This window comes from Melitaea cinxia, chromosome 4 (genome assembly GCF_905220565.1).
Source record: "Melitaea cinxia chromosome 4, ilMelCinx1.1, whole genome shotgun sequence".
In the NCBI taxonomy this organism is placed as follows: Eukaryota; Metazoa; Arthropoda; class Insecta; order Lepidoptera; family Nymphalidae; genus Melitaea; species Melitaea cinxia.
In genome coordinates, this window is record NC_059397.1 from 13,034,225 (window position 1) to 13,057,819 (window position 23,595).

At 33.5% G+C, this 23,595-nt stretch overlaps 2 protein-coding genes across 2 annotated transcripts; one reads left to right on the top strand and one right to left on the bottom strand.

Moving 5' to 3' along the window:
* Positions 1-93: 93 nt before the first annotated feature.
* On the bottom strand, positions 94-23,228 carry LOC123670231 (sorting nexin-25). Its single transcript, XM_045603740.1, has 17 exons — positions 23,043-23,228; positions 22,251-22,558; positions 21,674-21,846; positions 21,316-21,502; positions 20,378-20,624; positions 19,286-19,495; positions 17,985-18,159; positions 17,585-17,742; positions 13,905-14,078; positions 13,363-13,497; positions 12,840-12,980; positions 12,616-12,746; positions 11,352-11,494; positions 10,438-10,582; positions 9,639-9,772; positions 8,739-8,887; positions 94-150 (listed from the first exon to the last, which is right to left on the bottom strand). The coding sequence occupies exons 1-17, from the start codon at positions 23,226-23,228 to the stop codon at positions 94-96; spliced, it is 2,853 nt and encodes a 950-aa protein (XP_045459696.1).
* On the top strand, positions 1,554-7,671 carry LOC123670233 (vesicle-associated membrane protein 7-like). The gene is made up of 4 exons (XM_045603742.1): positions 1,554-1,952; positions 2,655-2,838; positions 7,306-7,364; positions 7,449-7,671. The coding sequence occupies exons 1-4, from the start codon at positions 1,749-1,751 to the stop codon at positions 7,650-7,652; spliced, it is 651 nt and encodes a 216-aa protein (XP_045459698.1). The 5' UTR covers positions 1,554-1,748; the 3' UTR covers positions 7,653-7,671.
* Positions 23,229-23,595: the final 367 nt, after the last annotated feature.

Genomic DNA, 23,595 nt, shown 5'->3' on the forward strand with positions numbered 1-23,595 from the left:
AAGAAATATATAGTAATGGTTTTGTTTCTAAACTTCCCTGTACATAATACATTATCTCGTTAACTTTACCCGTTTTAAGTCCGTCTCAAATGTTTATTGATAGCGCTTTAGTTCCGGAAATACTTCTAGAAGAACAAGCTCGAAAATCTCCTGCAAAAAAAAAAAAAGAATAAATAAATGAATTATAACGAAAAATTTTTCGCATTTAGTTTTTTTTTATACAACTAGATTGGCAAAAAAGCATACTGCTTATCTGATGATAAGCAATTACCGTAACCTATAGAGCATAGGAACACGACATTGCTTGAAAGTAGTATTGTTTACCTTTGCTCTTCTGGACGGTCAAGGTACCTACTTTCCCAGTCGGGCTGCTTCAGCCTGTGTATTTCAAAGCCAGCAGTTGGATGGTTATTCTGTCATCGGTCGGTTTTATAAGTTCCACGGTGGTAGTGGAACTGTGCTATCCCTTAGTTGCCTTCTACGACACCCACGGGAAGAGAGAGGGTGGCTATATTCTTTAATGCAGTAGCCACCCAGCAATTACACACTTATTTGGATAAGGATTTATATAATATCTATAAAACTATCTTCGCAAATAGTGCACTATTTTAGAACAAATGGTGCCGTGGACTTTTTTTCTTCGCAAATAGTGCACTATTTTAGAACAAATGGTGTCGTGGACTTTTTTTCTAAAAAACTTTTAATGGCGATCAATCTCGTTATACATAGTTTTTGGACAGATTTAACCGTTTAGGCAGAGTACGCAATAGAAGCTCTCAAAAAAGAATATTTTTCTCGTTTTCGTAACATTTCTTACGAATTCTCAGTTGGCAATTTATAATTGGGAATTCTTAAAAAAAAAAAACATACCATCCCTACACTTTTTTTCATACATTTTATTTTAAGCTAGTGGTCGCCCAGTGGTCGACTATAATAATTAATTAATTTGTAATTTTGGTTCTGTTGTCTAAGACTATCTAATATATAAAATTCTCGTGTCATGGTGTTAAACATTGAACTCCTCCGAAACGGCTCGACCGATTTTAATAAAATTTTGTGGGCATATCGGGTAGGTCTGAGAATCGACCAACATCTATTTTTATACCCCTAAGTTATAAGGGGGGGGGGGGGATTAAGCAGGTTAATAACATATATGGCAAAGAAGCTTTTGCGGGGTCAGCTAGTACTTCTATAATAATAAACAAAACGTGTGTATGTGTTTGTAGTGTGTGATTTTTTTTTATTAATTGATTATTTTTATGCATAATTATAAAAAAATATTAGTATTCTGCACTCCTTCTCTATATAAACCATAAGTGTGCGAAATTTCATACTCCTCCATCCGCGCAGTTTTCGTAAAAAGGGGTACAAAGTTTTTGCTTCACGTATTAATATTTTTGCTTCACGTATTAATATTTTTTAAGTAATGCCAGTCACAGCGATCATACTGTAAAATTGTCACCCCGCATCAGAATTGATTACTTTTAGGAAGTAACAGTTTTAGCGGAACATACACGAGGAGCGTGCCCACATTGCACCTAATTTTAGACTCTGTGAATATCTATATGATATCGCTACGAATGTAAATTTGCGGAAGAATGCGACGGCACTGAAATCGTTCGATTGAAATTTTACAGTCAGTTTTATTGCTACGACAAAGCCGCGCGTGTTTTTATTTCTCGTAAAGTAATCATGTACACAGCATAAAAATAAAACTAATTAAATAAATTTATTTAATAAGTGTTGTGATGTCAATTTTATATAGTGCAGTTGCATATCAAAAGACAATTTTTAATAAGTATGCGTCCTGTGATGGAAATTTTGATGAAATTTTGGATGAAGTACTTCTTAAAATTCCACGGAGAAATCATAAAATGACGTATTATCATGGACGTTATTTATTTCATTATATTTTGGTCGACGAATATTTTTATTTTTGCGTCACAGACAAGGTTTGTGTATCAAAACATTTTTTATTTTAGTTTGAAAGAAACGCTGAAAATTGATTATTTTTACGGCTTTAAAATATAAATAAACAATTAATTCTAAAACGTACTTAATTTAAAAGCGTTGGATAACTTTTCTATAGGGCATTACATTTATTAATTATTATAGACGACGTGTTGGCCCTACGGTCACAGCACTTTCTGTTCAGGCAATCATGGGTTCGATACTCATACATAGCAAATATTAGAAATGAATCAAAAACAAAAGAAATATTTTCTAACTAGGAATTACAGGAGTAATTCCTAGCAGGGGGCCGTAGAGTGTGAGACATTTATTTATTATTTTTACTGAAATTTTTGAAACTAAAATTATTAGAAAAAAGGAACAAATCAAGATTAGCTACTAAGCATAAAATACTTGTGACGCTGTTTAATTAAATTAAAATCCAGTAAAATATGCGTAGGGGAACTCCAGCGATTTGGCTGCTGTCCATTCCAATCATTTTAACTTTTGTAACTTTCTTATAAATAATAATATACATTGTGACTTTTGCCAGTAAATATTGTAATTATTATTTTTGGTTTACTTAAACCATCTTATTTGATCATAACAAAGTTTGACAAAGAAATTACTTTAAAAATTAATATTAGACATATAATTAGAATTATTGAATAAAAAATAATAAAAAAAACTTACAACCTTTTCAGCTATGTCAACGATCGAGAGCATTTCTGTTTTTGAACGAAATAAAAAGACAGTTTGAATTCAATAAAACAGATTTCACCCGTGTGTTAGCTGAACAAATGTACCGCTATAATGAAGACTACAGTACAATAGTGATAACAAGGGGGGAACTAGAAGAATTAAATACGATAGGTGTGGATAGCAGCGGTGAGTAATATATGTAGAAATTTAATATATTTTATACATCTATATAAATAAAAATGAATGTTGCTAAGCGCATAACTAGAGAATGACTCGACAAATTCGGCTAATTTATTTTTATGTTCCTTAAGGCCCAAAGAAGGTTTCAATACTAAAAAAATAAAAAAAAACCTATTAACTTTAACAGAACGAAGTCTCTCCGGGCAACTAGTTGAAAATAGTTATATTGACTTTATATTTAGTAATAATAGTAATTAATTTATTATACAATTTTTTCTTGTTTCTTTAAGTTATCGTTCTATTATAATTATGTATATTGTTATATGTATAATAGTTCTATATATTGGTATTAGTTATCGTTCGAAAATGTCCAATTATTTATATATAAGTATATTTTTACATAAAGTGGATACGAGCGATAGGCATTATACCTCATACAGTACATACCATTCTATAAGTCCTATAAGCTATATTCTTAGTCAGAAGCAGTCGTTAAAGTTCAAATTAAACCTATCTTTGCGTAAACTACTGCTACTGCTCAGAAATGGTATTAAGCATACGTTGTTTATTAAAAGTTATATTAACCTTACTATGTATGTATGTTTGTTGGTTAGGGTGGAATCTTACAAATCTATTTTCAAGCATATATCTTTAACCGATTTTTAATATTTCTTCCATGTATTCAACCTATTAAGGTTTTTATTTTCAAGAATCTGTATGATGTCTACATTACTGCATTCTCTTAGCCTGCTATGTAACATTAGTTCCACTACCACAGGTTAGCTGGAAGAGATCTCTCCTAGATAAGTCCACCGTTGCTAACTAAATTTGTATACAAATAACTGTAATTTTTTTTAAAGTGCAATAAAGAATATATATTAAGTAGTTACAATCAACATTTATCGACAAATAAGAAAACGACTGAACTGAAACTTCTTTACTTCTTTCTTTCTATCTTCACTAACTTATATCTCACTCTCAACTTCCGTTCGACTCGCCCGATCGTACTTTTCGTAACGCTTTCGTCACGCATTCACCAACTTACTCTCCAACTCAAGCGTCCGTAAAGAAGTTTTAATTAAAAAACTTGTATGAAATTTGAGTTTTACTTTATAAATAATGCGCTAAAAAATATAGTTGATGTTCATCATCAAGCATCTGTGACATGTTATAGGGTCATTGCGCCTGTTCGCGTCCACTTAGTGCAGTTGGCAAGTTTGAAGAAGAAAATAAAAATGTCCCCGCACTAATTTCTATGAAAAATTTATTTACTGTGTTCATTATATAGTCTATTTAAAGATTAATTTTCAGTTTTGTTCGAAACATCTTGTTATTATTTTATTTAAATACAAACGTCAGAATTAGGCGATTTACCCAGTTTGCGTCCATAAAATCCAATTTGCGTCCACCCGCTGGACCACTTCGCGTCCACCAGCTTAGAAAAAGAATAAAGAGGTGATATTTTTATGATAATCTAAAGAGACATTGGATTTTAATAATTTATTTATTGAAGAATTATAGTTATTTAAAAATCAACACATTAACATTAATAAATCACTATAAAGAAAATAATACACCTATTTATTCTTCTAAACATTGATAGAACTTAAAATTAAAAAACAAATTAACCTGTGTACAACCTATGTAGTCAGTAAATAGCAATTCCACCTTTAAAATTCAACAATTATCTGTTCTGTGAATTTTAAAGGAATGTAAGCAAGCTAAAGATCAGCCTGCAATTACAATCACAGCAGCCTTTCGCAGTCGACTACTGGACATAGGCCTTGACAAGTTCACTCCTGTGTTTTTCTCATAGTCACCACGCTGGGCTGACGGGTTTGGTGACCACAGGCCTGGCATTGTCGTACCGAAGACGCTGCTGCCCGTCTTCGTCCTGTGTATTTCAAAGCCAGCAGTTGGATGGATATCCCGCCATCGGTCGGCTTTTTAAGTTCCGAGGTAGTAGAGGAACTTAATCGCCTCTTACGACACCTTTTTATTAACAGCGGTATTATTAAATATTAATAATACCGCTGTTTTCTTCTTCGTTACTTGGTTTTATCTGATACTAGCTGTACTCGCGACTTCATCCGCGTGGAATTATAATTATAATAAAAAAAATATTGTTCTGTTCGTAGAATTACAAAATAAATAAATTTCTAAAATAAAAGTAGCCTAATTTACTCCTTATTTCATTAGCTATCTAGATGGTAACGTCAAAATCAGTCCAGTCGTTTCAGTGATTAGCCGGAGCAAACAGACAGACAGACAAAAATTCTAAAAAAATGTTTTTATTTATTTATTTATTTATTTTCTTACATCTAATATTACAGGCATAACCCAATTCATTAGACATAGTAAAGGAGACAAAAAGCGAAAGGAAAAAAATGTAAACTATAAAAAAAAGAATTGGCTGACTTGAACATAATACTAAAAACAAAACAATAATAAATATAAAAATATTAAATTCATTTCTCATAACATATTATATACAAAGTAACTTTTGCGAATTCATTCCACGAACAAGAAAAAAGGTCTAGTGTTTCAGCCACCAAGTTTAGCGTTCTGACTGAACGAGCAAGGGGGCCGTTGCGCACTAGCTCGGTTCTGCCGTGGGGCACTGCAAATAAGCTCGGTCGCTGTCTTCGTTGTAGATGATACCTATCGGGTACGCTCAAACCTATCCACTGCAGTACCCCTGGATTATTGACAACAACGCGGAATAATTTAAAATATAAGTTGCCAGAGCCAGCTCTCTCTTAGTCTCCAACTTGTTGTATCCAACCATGCCCAATACAAACAATGTTGGATACATCAAGGGATACACGCCATAAAGCCTATGGTAAAGAAACCTGGTGAATTTATTTTGAACACGTTCCAGTATGAGACTGTATTTGACTTCATGTGGAGACCATACTACCGCATTATACTCAAGCTGACTTCTTATTAGGGCATCATACAGTAAAGAGATTGCTTATTTTGGTATATGTACCGTGTATAAATCAATATACATTTAGTAAAAAGGTGTTACTATAATATTACAAACAGACACTCCAATTTTATTTATTTGTGTAGATAAGTTTTGTACCCTCTTGGTCTGCACCCACTGATTTTGTCCAATATCGAAATAGCATATTTTTTGCATAGGTGCTTGTCTTACCGATTTCTTCTTCTCTTGGATCTCATGCAAATCTTCCCTTAAATCTTCCTTTGTGTATGTTCTTTTTTCCTTCTTCTTTCTTATCTGCAAAGAACTCATCTTAAATAGAAAAAAATAAGAAAGAAATTACTTATTTCATTCAAAGTAGAATAGGTATTAAACTTTTAGTTTTATGTATTAAACTTATAGAATTAATTTAAAAAATGGACGCGATTTAGTTTTCTTATTAATCCCTTTAGGTATAGTTTGCGTCCACTGCGGACGCAAAGTGGAAGTTTTATAAATTCGGTGTAGCAGTTCGCGTCCACCTTATTTTAACTATTAACTATAAAAAAAATAAGCAAATTCATAATTATTATAATTCCTTTTATCATAACCAACGCCTAGAAACAGCTATGTATCCAAAATAGACATAAAACAATAAAAGACTCACCTTCAAACGAACCGCTGCCCACTATTTTCTTCTTATTATTCCGTGCCTTCGCGCTCTTTTGTTGAACAGCCCTCACTAACTATTTTTTTTACCCAGGATTGCTTGGATGCACGGAACTTTTGTCTATGCGTACGTGCCTCTTATACATTGAGGTATTAGCCGGTAATTATTTTTCGACTTATTGGCGTCTTAGTATACTTAATTTCGAGACTTTTCAAAGTGAGATCCGTAAAATGGACGCGAATTGGGCGGTGGACGCGAACAGGCGCAATAACCCTATATGAATATCTGTCAACACGGACGTTTAACGGTTATAAATGAACTTCCGTTACAAAATCGCATGTCTAGTATATCCAATATTTCTTATTATATAACCAATAGATTTAAAATGATTTATGTAAAATGACCATTCTTTCCCCCCTAAACTAATATATATAAACGACTGTCTTAAATTAAGAATAGTTTTTTTTTTTTTTTTAAGTCTAGGAAATGTATTATAAGCTATTATACATAATTATATAAAAAATTAATATTGAAAAAATTCAAAGGTCTATAATTAGTTAATTTTAAAATTCGTTGTCTGAATCAATTAGAGCAGTAAATAGTCATAAAACAACTTTAAATTATTACATAAATGTTGAAGTGAAACCTCTTTAGAATCTACGTAACGATTAAAAATAAGCACATAAATGTATAGGAGAGAATAAGCTATAATACATTACACAGTGTTTTGTAATCTCGGTGAAAAAAATCTTCCGTAGGCTACTTTTCAGAAATGTCACTTCTGCCGTGTGTGAATTACACACTTTTTTTATTGTATGCTCCGTGTAACCTTTATTTAAATTAATAAATAATAATTGCTAATATTTTATTATTTCAGAAAGCATTCTCGGGGAAAAAATACTCCTCGCGAGTAACGACAATAACCTAAGATATACGGTAATTATTTTATTGATACAACTAATAATATTCATTATGCATTATAATTATAGTAATAGTTATATTATATATATTTATTTGCAGATCATATCCAGTATAGAGAGAAAAGTGCCGGAACACGACGAGATCTCTTTTAAAAAGTCAAAATCATACATTTTTGTGATAGCAACTTTTATAATTGCAGCATTTATGATAATGTTCATTTTTGGTCCGTTGTCTTTTACATTTGTAGTATTAATACTAATATTATTACGGGTTGTTCATAAGAAATTGTGTGATAGTAGTTAATAAAAATAATTATATTTTGTATTGTTTTTCTCTACCGTTTTAAATTTTTATGTTTTATATAATTTATATGTTGATTTTTTTTTATTAAGAATGTAATAATAAATAATCTTTGGCATAAACTTGTGGAGGCCTATGTCCAGCAGTGGACTGTATAGGCTGTAATGATGAAACAATATATTAAGTCTATAGCCCTATAAATGTTTTTTTTTTTCGATATTACGTCTACCTTAATTAAAACAAATTTAAAGTTCGTAGCATATTTGGTTGAAATCATTAGATTATAACATGTAAATTGTAATGATTTAGTTATTCATTTACTCAATTTTTTGTTGTATCACATGAATTTTAAAAACAGCAAAAAATTTTTTTGGCTGTCAAATCATGTAATAAATGAAACATATTAAGCGTCTACCCGACAGATTTATCAAGGTAAACAGTTATAGCGAAAAATATCCTGTTTATAGGAGTAGCCCGACTGATGTCTACCTCAATCTTGCAGAACACCACGGCTAAATAGTACTGTTCTCGAGCAGTGTTATGTTCGTGTGGTGAGTGAGATAGCCAGAGTGTCTGAAGAGTGAGGAGTTGCAGCGCATGTGCGTGTGTGCTCTGTGTTATATAGTAGCGGGTACAATACAATACAATACAAATACTCTTTATTGTACACTATCAGAGAAAAAAAAATTACACAGAAAAAGAAAATATTGACATGTACAAAAGGCGGTCTTATCGCTAAAAGAGCGATCTCTTCCAGACAACCTCAAGCATGAAAAGGACATGACAAAAGAATTAGACGGCATGGAGGTGTACATAAATAATATATACATATAATACTTAAATATACATACATATACACATTACATACACATTACACACTCATACACACACACACATATATATATATATATATATATATATATATATATATATATATATATATATATATATATACATACACATATATGTATATATCAAATATATATAAACATATTATATAAAAAATATGAAAATACGAATATACATACGACAGAAGAGAGGAACGACCGACTAAAGTCATTGGGTAGCGGGTAGCGGGCCGGTACTCACGTAGAAGAGCTGCTTGTTGTGCGTGGTCTCCTGCAGCGTGTGGAACAGCTTGTGCGCGCCGCGCGCCGCCGCGTGCGCGCCCACCAGCGACGACAGCGCGCCCACCACGCTCTCGCTCAGCTGTTGCAGCGCCAGTGTGCGTGTATTCTCTGCGTCATAAATGATACGCACACTTACACACAGACACGCACAAGTCAGTACTTGTACACACACGCATGTGACACACACATTTGTGTCACTAACAAAAGCAGAGGCAGGACGCAAGTCTATATACGCACTCACACACGCGTATGCACGTAATTGCGTACGTGTACGTGTACGCAACACGCATGAGGTGCAAGTTTTACGTAAGTGATGATTACGTTTACAAGCGCAATTGTAGCGATTCGTCATTGCATTCGAGTGGTAACTTGTCTTAAATTTTAATTTAGTAGTAATCACGTAAACGACTCAAAGTTATTGATAGTTTTTTATTCTTGAACTATTGATACATATAATGGTATAATTTTATTTAATTAAAAATTTTATGCAAATGTCAAACAAATAATACCTATATGTTACGAATGCATATGCATAAAGAAATGAACCTAACGTACGCACGAACACGTAGTGATAACGGATCAATTATAAATTTAGTCTATTCATATAATATCACACACATTGGCATGTCGATAAACGACTACATTTCCACTAAAGAACCAATAATACGTGCTAAGTTCTTGCGATGTAAAAACTTAAAACAAAAAGTAGTCAAATAAACAATTGTTTGATAATATGCATTTGCACGAAGATCGATACGATTAAAACAGAATTTTTAAACATGAGTATTTTTTTAAATATATATCTAACATTTTATTTTTCATTTTACAGATTTTCTAGAAGAAGCCGATATTTACTTACCTTTATCCCTAATGTTTCTATTGGACGTGGTCTCGCTCAGTACCCCGCCAGGCCACCAGGACTTCAGTACTATACTTGTATAGTAATGCAGCATTTGTTCAGAGAACAGCCACGATATAGTCTCTTTTATTTGCCTTAAAAATAATGTAAGGGTTACTTTTTATATATCCACGTTTAATGCTATTGAGATAAGGTAGTATATATTACTCAAACATCAAAAGAGTATAATAATACTGTTTAAAAATATTATATTTATAATAATTTTTCCCATGCCTTAGTATAGGTAGAACTTATGGGAATCGTCAGGAGTAGAGTTGGTAACACCCTATAGTATAGGTAGAACTTATGGGAATCGTCAGGAGTAGAGTTGGTAATAACGCTAGTGTTTTATCTGGTGTTGCAGGCATCAAAAGGTTACGGTAACCGTTTACCATCGGGTGGACTGTATTCTTGTTTACCGTACTCGTGGAAAAAAAATTACTCAATGTTCGTGGAGTGAGCAGTTGTGCCATGCCGTATCTTGATACGCCGTACCGTACCGAATCGTACCGTACCGTATCGTACAGTACCGTACTGTAACGAGCTGTACCGCACCGTACTACACTACACCGTACCGTACCATTCAATGCTGAACCTAACTGTCCAATACCGTACCGTATCGTACAGTAGCGTACGGTACAATATCGTACCGTATCTTGCCGTACCGTACTGTGCAATAACGTACTTTATAATATCGTTCCGTACTATACCATACCTTACTGTGCCGTACCGTACCATGCCGCATCGTTCAGTAACGTACCTGTTGATTGTGCGTCCGTATGTGATCTGCACGAAGGTGACGAGCGTCTTTCGTAGCCAACGGAACACGCCGCGCATGTCGAACACCTCGCTGAGAAGCGCGTACAGCGGCTCCGCAATGCTATCCCGTTCCTCCAGGGCAACTCCTGATTATATAAATTGAAAAAAAAAAATTGTATTTAATCTACATTTTACATCACAACTGAGGTAGGGCACAGTAGGAATTTCCTGCTCAAAATATGGAGCAGCCCGACTGGGGTAGTACCTCGACCTTACAGAAGATCACAGCTAAATAATACTGTTTTCAAGCAGTATTGTGTTCCTGTTGGTGAGTAAGGTGACCAGAGCTTCTGGGGGGATTAGGGATTGGGTCGGCAACGCGCTTGCGATGCTTCTGGTGTTGCAGGCGTCTATAAGCTACGGTAGTCGCTTACCATCAGGTGAGCCGTACGCTTGTTTGCTGACCTAGTGACATAAAAAAAAAAAATCACAGATACAATATAAACAAAGCTCGAAGTTACAGATTATATAGTACAATGTGCGGAACTAAGGCTAATTAGCCATTTCTTCCAGACAACCCAAACGCAAAAACGAAGAGTTAATATTGAGAATTCGTTAAAAAAAATAGTAGTTATGGTTGAGGCTTGTCTTTTATGGCTCAAGTCTTGAGGTTGAGTTCAAGGCTCTATCTATTTATTAAGCTGGAGCTTTTGCTGATAGGAATATCATAAAAATCGGCTCAATGGTTTCAAAATTGATTATGAAATGTTTTCTATTTATTGTAATAGTAAATATTAATATATTTATTGTTTGCCTAAAACTTTGAAGTTTGATAAACATTTCGAAAACCCACTTCAGTACGTAAATAAGTAGGGTTACAATATGGAATGGGATTGATATATTTGGGTTAATTACCACGCATTGAGTTGCTTATATTCTTGTTCGCCGCGTCTCCACCGTTTCCGTCTAAATATAGTGATATTTCATCTTCATCGGCGGACAAATGCTGAAATGATTCTTTTTCTTGCGACGATCTATTTGTTACGTCGCTACTTGTACTAAAACAATCAATATTATCTTACTAAGTGTACTTAACATTTAAGTCTATTTATGTTAATGATCAATTAATTTATAGTTTATGCTAAAGCCCGCTAAAACAAGCTAACACGTGCTATAAAGCTTTTTGGGTGAAAACTAAATATAGCTTGCGGTTTCCTCTGCATTTCACTTTTATATCCTGCACAACTTCTGAATGATTTTTTCTGATAGCGTAGGAGTTAATAAAATCAGTTGATTAATTTCAAAGCTTAGCAAATTAAATAAATGTTTTCTCAATATAATTGTAAACAATATCGCCAGTAATACTGCATACCGCGTAACCGACAGTGACAAGAAGGTCGTAAGTACACGGTGACGAATTTTACAGGAGAGGGAAAACCTCAATATAGTCGACTAAACTATAACATAACTACGAATTTACGTACTTTTATCTCTTATGATTCATTACTCATTAAAACCTTTATTAATTTTTGGATTAAAAAACAGTTTGGCGGTATTGCCTCTTCAAAAATTGATCGAAATTTACCATTTTTGCAACTAACGCGGAATTATTAGAAGGGTGAAATGAACAATTATATATATTAAATTTTATTATTTATAAGAAACATTTTGCACAGTTAACATAACATAATGTAGCCTACTTTGATGCTATGACCAATTCTACGTAATGTTTTGAGCTTGAATGACATACATATATACAACATATTTTTACAGAATTTAATTGAAAATGAAGCAAAATGAGCGTTGAAATTGTTTGGTTAGATTTTTAGGTTGAGATTTTTTTCTTCGTCCATGTCATGATCCAAACAAGTTTACTATGCTTTTGAAGCTTTTCCAGCCTTTGATTCCATTACAGCGGTTTCGGAAATACGTTTGGATGACCGTTGCTTCCGCGCTTTTGACTTTTTATCATTTGAAACATTTTTATTAGACGAAACAGTCATATCTCATGGGACAATGCCAACTGCTATGAAGAACCTCTATGCATTAAATCTCAATTTTTTTTTTGTAGTTTCGCGGTATTGCAGTATAACCGACGATATTACTTTTAGCATATCCTTAAAAAGAAAATAGTTTCACGATTCTTTATAACTATATTAAGCACTTGTCATTGTTTTACCTTTTAAATAACGTTGAGAATGAAAATTTATTCTTCTTTGGTAGATCTCCTTGTTTGAGGTACTCTGAACTAGGATTAAGAAATGTATATAAAGCTTCGCTTTGGTTTAACCTATCGTCCTCTAAGACGAACTGAAATAAATAAAAAATATAATTTAATTAGAACTGAATGAGCAGCGATAGAAAATATGAATATTAAGTATATATACTTTAAGTTTTACTTACTTCTAAATACTTTTGGATAAGAGTCTTGGCTTTATCCAGAGAGTTCTTGTCATTCTTCCCAAAGATAAATTTAAAGGAATTCGATGGCAGTTCCAAATTTTTTAGTTCTGAACACAAAGGCCTTAATTTTCGATGTAGCTCCTGAAAGTAATAACATATGTATGATTAAAACTAATAATTTTCTTATATTAATAATTTTTTTAACAACCGCTCTGGTGTATTTTTGCATGTAGTCGTCTAAATTACAGAAGATTTGCGGGTTCGATTCCCATTCTTCCATTTATTTCCTGTTTAGATGTATGTCCTTCTATTAATTAGTTATTCAAAATAGATAATTGTGACAAATAGTAAGAGCACAAAAATATTTGAAACTGCTCATTTTTTTTTATGAAAAAAAAATGCACACTCACATTATTAATTTAATAGAGTTTTCGTTAAAAAAGGTTACTCTATTCTCTCTTAAAAAAAAATATGAATAAAAAATTAATTAAAATAGAAATAATAAGCTAAGTACAACTTTTACCTGGAATTCATTGAGCGTCCTCAACAGTACCCAGCCAGTGGAGATCTGCTCGGGTCTTTCGTCTGTAGTGGTGGGTTCCTGCTCCGCCATATGCACCACTATCACGAACTGGGGAGGCTTCGATTCGTCTATGATCTGTGTACATATGAGAGACAAATTATTAATAATTTTTTAAACTTTGAAAGACAGTTTGTTGCTTTCACACTCTAAAACTGCACTTAAAACTAAACAAAATTTAAAGTAGTCGGCTTTAGTAAATGGCAAAGCTAGTGGCTTAAATCTAACCTCACATACTGTTTTTAAGCTGCGTACGAAAAATCATTCCAAAAGATGCAGTAAGACGGATAGCAGCGTCTCCGCAAAGCCAGGTCCACTTTGTCCACCAACAGTGCACAGTAGCGGGAGCGCACTCACCTCGGCGCTGTGCACGGTGGCGCGCCAGCGGCCGAGGTGCTCGGCCCAGGTGTCGGTGCGCGCGAGGTGCGCCTCCAGCCGCTCCAGCTCGTTCGCCAACTAGTGCACAGCAGCGGGAGCGCACTCACCTCGGCGCTGTGCACGGTGGCGCGCCAGCGGCCGAGGTGCTCGGCCCAGGTGTCGGTGCGCGCGAGGTGCGCCTCCAGCCGCATCTGCTCGCCCGCCAGCCGCTCCACCTCGTTCGCCAACATCGCCAGCGCCGGCGACTCCGGCTTCAGCGACGCTCTCAGTGCGGCCAGGGCCTTTAATCGTATATATACTAACTACAACGTCCTCTATTCACTACTACGTTACGTTTATTAACATATCACATGTGTCCACACAGTGTGTGTGTATCACATCGATGTCTGACCGATTAACACAATTTTTAAACTTTAGGAACATGTCATTATAGCAAATAAAATAATCTTACAGTATCTCGAAGCACCATTTTAATACATCGATTATTTGGATTAAGAGGAAAGGGTACCGAAGAGACTTTTGAAAAATAGGTATTTGAATAAAATGTTTCTGTCGCGCTGCATGCCGCTACCGCGCCCCGCGCGCTTTCGCTCTGTTTTATCTATGTGTGACCCAGCCAGCTGTTCAGGTATTAATATTGTTGACGATATTTTTTAGTATTCGCATCTTTCGTTTGTGATTGACTAACATTGTGCTATTTTTCTGATTTTGGCTTGTTTTATTGAATTTTTTCTGCATCGTACTCCAGTGACTCGGCTTACTTTTATTGGATTTCGTAAACAACTTATTATTTTGATTTATTATTTTGACTTGGATACTTTTTATGACTTGATATATAACTATATTTTTGTGGGTAATTATCGAAATACTTAGGTACTTTATTTATGAATTACGTATGTAATTAGGTACATGGTTGAGGTGTGTGTAATAATGGGTGTTGAGATACATACATATAGTGTATACATGTAGTATATAGTATAAGTGTAAGTATAGTATATACATGTAGTGTAGCAGATACATAGTATAAAACGTTTGTCTTAGTACCTATATAATTTGTAATGTCTCATGGTTGTCGCAGTTATTAATAAGTAGGATATATTATATTAATTAACATATAATTGCGACGATATAACAATGGTTAAAAATAATATTATAATTGAAAAAAAAAAACATAAAAAGCCGCCTGCGTGAAGAACAACTATTAGAAAGTCAACAGAAAAGGCTGGAACAAGACAAAAATTCAATTATCACACAAAGGCAGCTAAATAAATCACAACAATTTAAAACATTATTATGTACTGTAAACTTACAAATATCATGCAGGCGGTTTTTTTAATTATTATTTTATTTTTGTCTTTTTAGTTAGGCAAATTACGTAATCGATTCAATTTTTTAACCGACTTCAAAAAAAGGAGGAGGTTAATCAATTCGACCGTATATATATATATATATATATATATATATATATATATATATATATATATTTATGTATGTTCGGGGATAACTCCGTCGTTTATGAACCGATTTTGATAATTGTTTTTTTGTTGGAAAGGAGATATCCCTAGTTTGGTACTAATGATAAGGAAACCAGGATCTGATGATGGGATCCCAGAGAAATCAACGAACAGACGAAGCTATCTGATATAAAACGGCTTTCGTCGCCCATGGCCTTTAGAGAAAAGATGGTAAGAAGGTCATTCCACAGTTTGAATGTACGCGGAAAGAATGCGCACAAAGCTCGCACATTTGTTGCAAACCATGCATCCAAGTAGCGTGGATACAATTAGAGCCACTGGACTTCTTGACGTGGAAGAAACGCAGAACACGACGAACGACACTGCTCAAAGTGCACATTACGTATCGCGTGCTCGCATCCGTTGAATGCTTGATGGTGCTTTCCCCTTATCGTCAAGAGTCGAATTCTTTTTCGGACAATGTGCCAGAGAGCCTTCAGGTGCGCGCAATGATGAAAGTGTAGACTAAAAGAAGTTACCTTCGACAGCTTTTATAAGAGACAAATGGCACGGGTTCCATTTGGAAAACCCAATATTGTCTCACTAATTCTGCTAAAGTATTTGAACTTTGCCCTAGCGACTTACTTCCTATAAGGCCTAGAGGCAGCATTGAATCTCTTCTTCAGGCTATGCGCCTGTGAATCCCCCGCATATAGATGCGGGAGGTTCATAGGAATTCACTAATAGTGTAAGCCTTACAGGCTGAAGCGAACGGTCCCCCGCATCTATTGCTGCAGGTCAAGGCTGATAACTTTCCAGCTTGGAAATACAAGCTCTTTAAATTAGCTTAAAATCCAAAATTCAAAACATTCATTCCATTAAGGAACTCATGGAATTATTGCTGATAAAATTCATAGCCTTGCATTCAGTTTTCCGGAAGTATTAACTTGATGTTTTTCAAAACTAAAACTGATAAAAAATTAACTAAGGGCGTCGATGGAACAGGAACAGCTACAGCAGACTACACTCACTATTATCTATTCTAGGAGGAAGTAATAACTTATAATCAATAAATATTTATTTTAATTTAATGCACGCATTTTTTTGCGAGAAATCTTTACCCTTCCTTTGCCCCCCCCCACCCCCCCCCCCCCACTAATTTTGATACAGTGTATGCTACGCCACTGGTGCTACTTGAGTTTTTTACGCAATTCAGAACTATGATTCTATTTGCGAAGTCCAAATACGAATCGCATAGGTACATAGATTCGGTCAAGTTCAATAATCTGCTCTTCAGTAATGTCAAGATAACAACTAAGCAATTACCTATATATTTTACGCCACGTACCTATATATTTTTTTTTATGTTTGACCATGCATTACTTCTAAGAGAGTATTCCGAAATTGATAATATATATATTGAAAAGAATAAGTAAACCCCGAAGTTGATTTTCGCCTAGGTGGCGAGGAAGAAGCGCGGCTCGCAGCTTGCTTGGCATAGCCATGGGAAAGAGCAGAGTTCTAATTTTTTAAACTTTCTTATTGTATTTTTTATTAGTATTACGGTAATAATAATCATCATATACTTTTTTAAAATCCTTGTCTTGAGCCCTTTAATTTGATACCAAAAACAAACAACATAATTATTTTCCATAATTATCATTGTTATTTGTTAGCTAAACCCTTCGTTAGTCCAGGTTTGCACAGTGTTACAATGAAAACCGCATATACAAATACGGTTTTATTGTAGTTATGAAAAGAGAAATTATTTAATTTTGTTCATACGAATTTTAGAAAATATCGACTAAAAACTACATCACTAGTGTATCGATATAATTATCGACTATGAGGCATCACTTCGCTGGAGTATATACGTATTGCTTTGACCCTTCCCTCCCCCAGACCTATCCCACAAAAAGCAAGAAAGGGACAACTGCAGCCCAAACCGTTTTAGGTAAGGTAAGAAAACAAGCCTTCAGCTATGCCCCTACGTTCTCGTTTTTTTGAAAATATGCATATATATTTTTTTATGAGTGTCTGAAAATGTACAAAAAATTAGGCTATATTTCTAGTTTTTGAAGTCTCCTACTTCCTATAATAATAGGAATATGAAAAAATTCAAGACATAGGGGCATAGTCATGGCAGTAAAAGGTTTTATGTTACAAAAATTTTTGATCTAGTGTCATTATTCAGGGAGAAAAAAGTCGACTACGTTTGTATGGTGAAAGAGCCGGTATCCTTTCCTCTTAATCTCCGAATGTATCTCCTTAACGAGACAAATAACCTCAATACTAGCAGACTGGCTATAAATAAAATATATAATATTTTTTACCTGTGTCTTGTTATTATGTCGCTCTTGCAACTGATCTAGTTTCCGCCGCGCGTACGTGGAATGTTCAGCGAGGTGGACAGTGCCCGCGCTTTCAGCTGATGATACCGAATCGTTTGATAGCTGACGGTCTTCGATCGGAGACCTTTCTGAACACAGTTCTGTGACACATTATATATTATCAAATTTAAAATGTAGCAAAAGAAAAATTTTAAAATATACACTTGAGTTCAATACAACAATAAACTATTTTTACACATTTTTGTGTACATATGTACATTTTTGTTGACCAATTTTAATTTTAGTAAATTAAAACGCTGTATCCAAATAGTATTATTCATTTGATTTTAAGTAACTTAAGTATTACTTATATATTTTATATGAAAGATTTTATTGGATTTACCTTGGTTAGCCTCCTCGGTGGCTAGTTCAGCCACTAAACCTTTATACTGCTCACTCATCAAAAATGACTGATAATACTTTTCTTGAATAGTATCTACAACTGTATCTTGAACTTCGTAGAATACTTCTGGACCTTTATCACCCAAAAGAAATGCTTCCATTCTTTTCCTAGTTTCCTACAAAGTACTTATATTGTTATTTTTAAATCTCATATCAAACCTTACTATTAAAAGAACAATTCTAATTTATATTAAATACATTTACAATATATATACATAGAAGATATCGACGATTATCAATATTTATGATTAGTAGACAGTATTTGCACCATCTTTGACGAATAAATAGGTGAATTACACAGATTTATTTATAATGTAGTAGGTGACAGGTAAAACAAATACAATTTCTACTAATAACGTGTATATTAAAGATCAGGTTCATAGGTATAGTTCGCGTCATGTAAAAAGAACGCTGGCCTTGAAACTGCGCAGAAGCGATTTATCGGTCTATTTGGTGGTATGAGGTAGGGGGCGGGAGTGTTTATCACGTGTCGCATGCTTGCCGGTGTGCTATTGGTTGGACAGTTTGACGTCGACTCAAAATATTATCGCTCACAAAAGTTTCAAATTACGAAATAGTTTTACATAGAGTAGTGAGAAAAATTATTTATAATATCGCGTCATGTAAAAAGAACGCTGGTTGTCAAAATGCGCAAAGGCCAAATTTACAGTGTTGCCAACTCTTGATAAAACTTTTTCGTACTGTTCATTTTTTGGAACAGTCTTATTTGGTAAACAAACCACTGTCAATCGTAATTCACGTTTTTTTCTGCATTTATCACTCACTTTCACAACACATTAGCATACGGACACTTGTAAGACTCCATTTACTATTTATTTCACTAAAAACAAATATCAATTATCAATTTATCATTTTAAACACATAAAAACTATTAAGATACGAATATCGAGAGGATAGATAATTAATATTTTTGTATACGACATTTCAATAACTAAAAAATTTGTTTTTGCTTTTGTTTAATAAAAATTGTAATTTTGTAAAGTGATAATTATTATGCTTATTTAGTCTGAATTATTCACACTGGTATTTCTAGTATTTTTTAATGTACCTACCAATAACCATTATACGAAACCGCGAGTGAAAGCTTAATTAAAAAATAAAACAGTAGTACTTTTGTGCGCGAGTATACCCATGCGCAAACGCACCCCCTCCAGTTTCATTCAGCGTTCTTTTTACATGACGCGAACTATACTAAGGTAACATAATAAGTGCAATCCTTACTTTGTCAACTTTAATTTCTGCACTAGGCGATCTTATGTAGGTGTAAAATATTTCAGCTCCTAGTTGATGCCAACTGCTTCTTGGACTGTGACGTAATTCCTCAACAGCTGACCAGAAACCGACTAATCCTTGTGAACATAATGTTTCTAAGAACATTGAGAGGTAGCGTCGACCTATTACGCTTTCCATTATTTTGTGTAGAGGCATTGCCTGTGAATTAAATTTGTCATGATATTTGAGGGATAATCCAATATTCTTAACTATAAAACGACTTAATAATTATGAAATATATGAGACAATTTATTCGATTAGCATAAAAGAAATTTAAAACAAGATGGTAAAGGAAAAGGATGCAGATTTCGAAAAAGATGCAATTTTTCGGAAAATAGTCACAGATATTATATAATAAGCAAAAAAGGGTCCGTAAATTTTTGTACACTTATACGTACATATAATTATATAAATAAATATTATATTATATTCTTTATAGCACATTAAAAATCATAATTATAAATCATTTTTACAAAGATGTTGGCATAATAATATGGCAGTTTAAAATTATAAAATCATCGATTAATAAATCGTAAGATAGAATTTTAGGTTTATTTTAGATGCCTACTAAGAACATTTGACAGAAATATTTGACTAAATTTTTTTCTAATATGTTTCCATTGGATAAGCAAGCACCTCAAATACAAAATTTTGTTTTGAGTCTTCTAAAAACTCATTCATGATTAACATTTCAGATTTTTTTCATAGACAATTTTAGACAATAGTAGTTTTAAGTGAGGTAGGGCACAGCAGGAATTTCCTGCTCAAAATATGGAGCAGCCCGACTGGGGTAGTACCTCGACCTTACAGAAGATCACAGCAAAATAATACTGTTTTCATGCAGTATAGCTCCTGGGGGGATTGGGGATTGGGTCGGCAACGCGCTTGCAGGCGTCTATAAGCTACGGCAATCGCTTACCATCAGGTGAACCGTACGCTTGTTTGCCGACCTAGTGACATAAAAAAAAAAAATCATTAAAGAACCTAAATCTGAATTTTCCCAAAAAAATATTTTGACAATGTTTGTATACAAATGTAAACCTTGCTATCTGACTCCACTACTGGAAAAGCTCCATCCCAGCCCAACTTCCTTAAAGCTTCTTCACACTCTGCTTTTGCTATAGTCAGTTGGTCGATGTATCTTTTCAATTTCTTAGCATCAGTCACTTGTTGCCTGCTAATATTGTTTTGGTTTCCACTTTTTTCAATCACATCAATATCTATTCCTTTTGCCCTTTTAATATTTTGTAATGTTGTTGCTTGCATAATTTGTGTCACAATGTCATATCTGAAATATTTACATGAAAAATATTATCTACATAAATAATAATTGTGTTTGCTTGCAAAGGCATCTAATAATGCGTTTTTACTTGACGCTTTTTTCGTCGACCTACGTTGTATTATACCGCATAACTTTCTACTGGGTGTACCGATTTTGATATTTCTTTTTTGTTGGAAAGGGGATATCCCAAGTTTGGAACCATGATAAGGAAACCAGGATCTAATGATGGGATCCCAGAGAAATCGAGGGAATCTCTCGAAAATCCGCATAACTTTTTACTGGGTGTACCGATTTTGATAATTTTTAATTTAATCAAAAGCTGATGTTTATTATGTGGTCACATTTAAATTTTATCGAGATCTGATAACTACTTTTTGAGTAATCTTTGATAACGCGTAGTTACTTGACTATTTTTTCGTCGAACTACGTTGTATTACTTGTCGATATAATTGAAGTCGTTTTTTTTTCGTTTGTCTGCAAACACAATTATGTGTTCCTTATTTTCAGGTCCAGGTTTGTTTAAACGAAAATAAAAATAAAATCGATATATGAAAACATGGCGATATGATATTAGCTAGGTCAACAAGTTGTAAGTATAGTTTATTCTGGTGATATAGTGCATGTTTCGTGCATTCATTGTTAAGAAGTTCAAGCTCTGTTAATTCTCAGTTATGAAAGTGTTACAGTACATGTTTACCTCAAACGTTTCAGTGTGTCCACATTGTTGCAGTTTGTAATAAGCCTTATATAATCTTCAAATGTTTTAGCATACTCATGTGTCCTTATATGCATTGCATCTACTTCCTTTTGAGCTTCAAGATATTGAATTATCTTTTGGTTTATGTAATCGGGCTCGGTAATAAGATCAATTGCAGGCTGTAGAACTATAATTTAAGGCAGAGAAAATTTATAGCCAAGCACATGATAATTTTGTAATATAAGATTTGAAAGTTTGTCAAGAAACAGCTACTAAAATAATCAAATTTTAAATCAATAAAATAGAATATTTTTTTAATTCATGAATTAAATTTAACATTAACATAATAAATACACACTTTTGCAAGCTAATATCTCTCTCATGAGATATGAAACTGGAGTCAAAGAATAGCAGCGTGGCATCAAGAACATAACAATCAGTTCACTGATTTGACGCAAGTAGTGGAGTTCGGTATCACTTGACATCAAGTGAGAGGCTAGTGCAAAAACTGGTGGTTGATTTAATTCCAACCTAAAATTGAACCAAGACATTATACATGTTTTATGTGAAGGATAAAGAATCTAAAAATCTTAAATATCTAAAAAAGTAAATACACAAATCTTCCCCCATCTTTACATGAAGTATATACTACAATCTCAATACTATAAAATAGACCAAGCTGGCACAAAATGTTATAATTAAATTACAGTGTACAATATTCTTAAAAAGTAACTAAGATTTGTTTAGTTTTTTAAAATGAAAATTAAATTCTTAAATTGTGATTATTCAAAACTAAACAGAAATTATTAAATCATTCAAATAAGTTTGATAAACAATAAAATTAAGTTTATTAATTTTTAACAAAGTGTATTTTAGACCTTTAAGTGGAATGAGAAAATAATGAAAATTTATTTAACTCTAAAGTCGCTACTTACGCACAACTTCTAGCTATTCTGATCCTTTCAAAATGTTGAGTTATTTTTGTGACTATGTCATTGGCTAGTAATTTTTCAGCATCAACTTTCAACAGACGCTCATATAAACTCTGGACAGCGCTCCAAGTGTGTTCTTTGAACTTATCAATTACAGGCTCTGGTTTATATGAGAGTTCTTTTAGCCAACGTGCAACAAAGTCTCTCAGAAAATTGTCGATTAGTAATTGTAATTGACTATCTACAGTCCTTCCGAAAATAACAGGTAAATGAGGTTTTTTAGCTACATAAATCCAGTTATTTTGTTCCTCCTATAAATAAATATGATTGAAAAAAGTTTAGAAATGTCGTCAAAAGGTTCAAGAATTACATGAATAGAACTACTTTGGTTACAAATTGGTAAGCAATGTAATGTTTTTTTATTATACAGAATGTTCGTCCTCCTGAGTATGTTCCATCGAAAATGTGGTTCTGTTAGTTTTATGGCCTTAGACGTTCACGAAAGGTATCATGCGAAATAAGTTCATCAAAGTAGCTTGTCTATTTAAACAAAGACAAATTTAAGAATTTACTAGTAGTTTTTTATGCGGAACATGATCTATTACACCTACAGAACCCCCCGTTTGAAGGAACGTAGTTAGATGGCGAACATCCTGTACAACTGTGTGTATGTTTACAAAATTCTCAACTGTCTAGTAATGCTAAATACTTAACAACTATTGGTTAAAAGTGGATATAAATTAAATCTAGAAATTCTAATCAACCGTTCATTAGCAAATTTAAATTTATACCAACCCTGATTGTTGCATCTAAAATTCGTGCCTCTTTTTCAATGTTATCTAATAGGAACAGCGAAGTTTGGTGCGGTGATGAGAGCGCGATATGACCCCATAGTGTTAAAACAAAAACACCCAAAACACAACACAAACTAAGAACTGATATATAAGTTACACTCAAAGCATACGGAAAATAAAATAGCATCGATACACATATTGGTAGGAAAATATATATGAGACATTTTAACATGATTATAATAGTTAACAAGAAAATATACGTAAACAAATTAATTTTAATATTTTTTAGATATTAGGTCGTTTCTGTATTATGATATTTGACATTTTACTTCTTCGAACGAATATACATTATACGGTTACATGTTTTTTTTACATAATATAAACATCATTATTTTAGAAATATGACTTTATCCACTTGATTTCGTTTCAGTATTGATATTTTGGTTTTATATGTAACGATCAGTTGTCATTATGACAATACACACAGATAAATATATCTTCATTCGTAACAATTATTAAAAAAGAATCGCGTCTCGTCTTGGATCTTGGGGAAC

Bases quoted from the DNA above. Each gene is read 5' to 3' on its own strand.
- LOC123670233 (XM_045603742.1), top strand. From the start codon at position 1,749: ATGTCAATTTTATATAGTGCAGTTGCATATCAAAAGACAATTTTTAAT. The intron at 1,953-2,654 runs GTTTGTGTATCA...CAACCTTTTCAG, and splicing joins ATTTTTGCGTCACAGACAAG to CTATGTCAACGATCGAGAGC. The intron at 7,365-7,448 runs GTAATTATTTTA...ATTTATTTGCAG, and splicing joins ACAATAACCTAAGATATACG to ATCATATCCAGTATAGAGAG.
- LOC123670231 (XM_045603740.1), bottom strand. From the start codon at position 23,228: ATGCTATTTTATTTTCCGTATGCTTTGAGTGTAACTTATATATCAGTT. The intron at 12,981-13,362 runs GTAAAAGTTGTA...TATTACTTTCAG, and splicing joins GGACGCTCAATGAATTCCAG to GAGCTACATCGAAAATTAAG. The intron at 10,583-11,351 runs GTAATTAACCCA...TTATATAATCAG, and splicing joins TATAAGCAACTCAATGCGTG to GAGTTGCCCTGGAGGAACGG.